Source organism: Callorhinus ursinus, unplaced genomic scaffold (genome assembly GCF_003265705.2).
Source record: "Callorhinus ursinus isolate GAN/ISIS: 27379988/994484 unplaced genomic scaffold, GSC_fseal_2.0 scaffold122, whole genome shotgun sequence".
Lineage (NCBI taxonomy): Eukaryota > Metazoa > Chordata > Mammalia > Carnivora > Otariidae > Callorhinus > Callorhinus ursinus.
The window spans coordinates 1,069,879-1,073,895 of NW_027397184.1; the positions used below are offsets into that span (position 1 = coordinate 1,069,879).

General features: G+C 55.2%; 1 protein-coding gene across 4 annotated transcripts in view; it reads right to left on the reverse strand.

The window, feature by feature from the left end:
* Nucleotides 1-3,995, reverse strand: part of STKLD1 (serine/threonine kinase like domain containing 1) — a 21,344-nt gene extending 17,349 nt beyond the window's left edge. For all 4 annotated transcript variants that reach the window (XM_073889916.1, XM_073889917.1, XM_073889915.1 and 1 more), the window contains exons 1-2: nucleotides 3,738-3,995; nucleotides 2,000-2,086 (exon numbers count right to left, since the gene is read on the reverse strand). In XM_073889916.1, the coding sequence (XP_073746017.1) occupies nucleotides 2,000-2,086; nucleotides 3,738-3,752 (102 nt within the window). In that variant the 5' untranslated portion in view covers nucleotides 3,753-3,995. The remainder of the gene's footprint in view (nucleotides 1-1,999; nucleotides 2,087-3,737) is intronic.
* Nucleotides 3,996-4,017: the final 22 nt, after the last annotated feature.

Sequence of the window (4,017 nt, forward strand, 5' to 3'; positions counted from 1 at the left end):
CATCACCACCATCACCACCTTCACCACCAACACCACCACCACCGCCAACACCACCATCATTATTCACAGGGGTACTGGGCTTCTACCACATGGCGCCACATGAGGCCTGGAGATATTCCTAAAGCCAGGGACCTAAAAATGCTCTGAGCAATGAGAACATCTTTGCTCCTGTTGCAAGGATAAGTTTGGGACAGCATAATATAAACTCTAACCAATCATTAGAGGATCCATTCTCAGCCAATCTTGAAAGCAGGGAAGAAAATAATGTGTTGCCCCTAGAGCCAAACAGCTCTGCTCTGGTTGGCAGTGTATCAACCTCACCACTTCATTCCTTATCCGAGTTGGGAAGACTGTCCCTGTCACAGAGTGTGGGGCAGTGGGGGAATGCATGGAGAGGGAAAGGGTGACTAGTGGGAAGGGCAGCGTCAAGCTTCAAGTCTCTGACATACTTGGTGGCAAAGAGAGCAGGTGCATATTATCACTGCGTCTAACACCAGACCCTCACTCAGAGCTTCTGCTCATAAGACTTTCAAATGACGAATTCTTGTAATTGGGGGTGATCGCTGATGAAAATGCAGAGGCAGTGGCTTATTCCCAGATCCTTACAGACCCCAGATACAGCGGCAGAGTGAGTCTGTCTGTCTTCCCTTCCTCCTGTGCCAGGACTCATGCTTACAGGTGAATCTGGCCAAAACATACTGAAAGCCTACAGAATGTCACATCTTTTGACCTAGAGGCCCCACCCCTGGGACTTTATCCCAAGGATATCATGGATCCTCAAAAAAGTTGCTTATCAGAGTTGTTTATACATAGAGTGAAAAATCAAGAACAGGCTTTGTGCTAATCGTACACAAGGGGTGGTTGGGTCAGTTACACCCCATGGAGCAGATGGGGTCACGCGGCCACCAGAGCCAAGAGAGGAGGAAATTGTGTCTGTGGCATGAAATGGTGTTTGTAATACACCAAGTGGGAAAAGGTCCATTATTGAGCCCAGTGGCATTCTTGTCAAAACAAAGTTTATACAGGCTTAGGGAAAAGACTAGAAGGAGACACAAATCCCTACCTGAACCCCACCTCCAGTTTTTAAAACAAGAAAGACTGACTGGCTTTTTAAAAAAGCTCCTCGACTGCCCAGAAGGCAGTGGGCTCCGGCCCCACCGGCCCACGAGACAACAGGCCAGCCCCACCGCCAGCCCGCAGTGGAGCGGTAAGAAGGTTAAGGACTCCAGGCCCAGTCTCCTCGGGGAGAGGCTGCTGAGCTGCTCCACGGGCAGGGGGCCTGGCTGAGCAGAGGTGGCCCCAGCAGCTGACGTCAACGAGGCTCCTCCCAGTGCACAGTCAACCCCAATCTATGGAATCCCAGTCGCTGCCGTGCGCCACGAGGGGGTGCAGACACTCTCCTAGCGTCGGACACACAAAGCACTCACCCCTGCAGGTCTGTAACCCACCCTGCCACGCCAGCTCTGGTGAGGACGTGGTGGAAAGGCCCAGGGCCCGATGTCCTGCCCTTAGCCTTGTGTGACCCTGGGCAAGTCCCTGCCCACCCCTCCTCCACCCCAGTCCTGGCTCCCCTTTGGTAAAAAGGTGGCCCCAGTAACGAAGCCTGAATTCAAGTGTTGCTGGGCGCTGTGCGACGTTGGCAAGTCTGCAGCACGCCCCTCCCCCCCCCTCCCCGCAAGCCTCCCTATCCTTGGCTGTAGAGCGGGGCCCTGGTTCCTGCTTCATAGGGTTGGCGGGAGATGGAGTGAGATGAGCCTGGTTGCAGTTGTTGAAGTAAAAATGAGCCTATTCCTTCTCCAGACAGGCGAGAGAGTCGGGTGTGCTGCGAAGCCCGAGGGGCCTCAGGCCACCCCCATGTCTACTCTCGACAGGATTTGCCTCTGTGACTGCTGCAAGAGCAGCAGAGACAGCAGAACTGTCACATCGGGAGGCCTTTCTCCGACATGGGGAGGATGAGCAGGTGTCTGGGGGAACCACCCGCCCAGGAGCCACCTCTTACCTGCTTTATCACGTGCTTGACTTTGTTTCCTGTTTCCTCCACCACCACGTTCACCCCCAAGGCCCCAGGACTCATCTGGCCCAAAATCTACCGGCAAGAGAAAGAGAAGCTTTCAGGAAATGCACACGGCTTTTCACTTTTCGAAGTATGCTCAGTGCCGGACACCTTTGCTGCCCCAACTTCTCCTGCAGGCTGGCAGAGTGAGTGTCTCCACTACATTTTGCAGAGAAAGAAATGCCCAGAAGGCTGAGGAACCTGAGCCCGTCTCTCTGGGGCCCCTTCTGGAGCTCTTTCCACCACCCTATACCACTTCTCCAATCTGCAGCACAGACCAGTGGGCATCCAAGAGCCAGCACCCCCCTGGGGCAGAGCTTTATTCACTCTCTCTAGCCACCTCCGAACTGGGCATCCAAACCAAAACACTAACTGGCCCATAATTGGGGCATAGTCACAGCCATGTGTGGCCTGGCCCTGTGCCAAGCACTTTACAGCCACCGTCTGTAAGCCGCTCTATTGCTATCTCCATGTTTACACTGGAGGAAACTGAGGCACAGGGAGCGAGCTCCTCGTGTCTGAGGCTAGAGTGCTAATAAGTGAAATGGCCCGGATTGGGCTGGAACGCCGGGGTCTGACTCGGGAGCCCGTGCTTTGAACCCAACCTGCAGAGAGGGCTGCCAGGTCAGAACTCCGTGTGGGGTGGCCAAGGCCATGGGGTGGGGCCAAAGCTGGGATTACATCTGTCAGGCGATGGAAGAGGACTGGCAAGACACAGAGGAGTGGGTATAGGAGATGGAACCCTGAATCTAGGGACTCTGAGTCCAGGCAGGTCTTGGATTCTGTAACCCAGCCCCTTTAATGGGTGGCCTGAATCCTGCTTAGGGAGTGTGGGGGACAACGTCCTGATCAGCTTACGCCAGTCTAAGAAGGCACATGCCTAGGCCCTCTTAAGTAGCAGGTTGAGCAGTAAAACACACTCGTATCTCAGGTGGAGTCTATTGTTTTTTTCCTGGGAAGGTAACTTTGCCCTTAAAACTCTCTGGCCCCCAGAAACTCCACTCCTTTACTACCGGCTGACTCCCCGGCTGTCCCCCCACACAAACGGAGTTCTCACAAAGTGAGAAAAACCTCATCTACAAATTGTTTTCAAATTAATGACACTTTTACAAAGATTGAATCTAACATTTAATAAAGTTGACATATTATGTATAGAAGCAGTTAACTGAGCATTCATTCATTTTTATTTTGCAGCTTTCCTTTTGTTTTGTGAATTTTTCAAGTCTTACACATTTTCACAAGCCCTGGAAAAGGCCCAAGTCCTCCTACCTGGGACTAGTGATGGCCTGTATGAGGAGTTTGGGGGGCTCCTGATTCTGAATTTTGGACGCTTTAAGGTGTCCTGTCTCCATGGGCCCAGGGAGAGGTGGAGGAGGGAGAGGTGGAGTTCTCTTCCATCAAGTATTCAGACAGACGGGGATGGACAGTCTTTCATCCATCATTTTAGAGGGGGGGGGGAACGGAGAGGCAAAGGGCACCCACGAGGTCACCTTTGGAGGTCCCCTAAGCGCTGGAGGCAGACCCTGGCCCGGGGTGGCACCTGGCCATCGGCGACCTCTCCAGGGGCTGTGACCGGTAAACCAGTAGGGGTTTGGGGAGGTGGCAGGAGGTCCAGGTTCCTGGCTCGCCCCAAACCGGCCGGTTCTCGTCGCCCCTGCCTCCCCGCCAGGGAACAACTTGGCACCTGGTACTTCTCCATAGTGTCTCCAGGGAAGACTCCCAGCCTCCTCTCCCTCCGCAGGGCGCTAGGGGTGCGCCCCTAGCCCTCGCCGGCGCGCGGACCCTCGGCTGAGCATACTCAGTAGAGACGGCGTCCGGGGGAGCACCCCACCCCCCACCCCGGGCGCGACCGTCAGCCCCAGGCGTGTCCGCCGGAACGGTGCGCTCCGGGGCTCCCGCGCGCACCACCAGCGGGATGGCCCTCGGGGCCTGGCGGCCTCAAAGCGCGCCAGGGGCGGGACCTG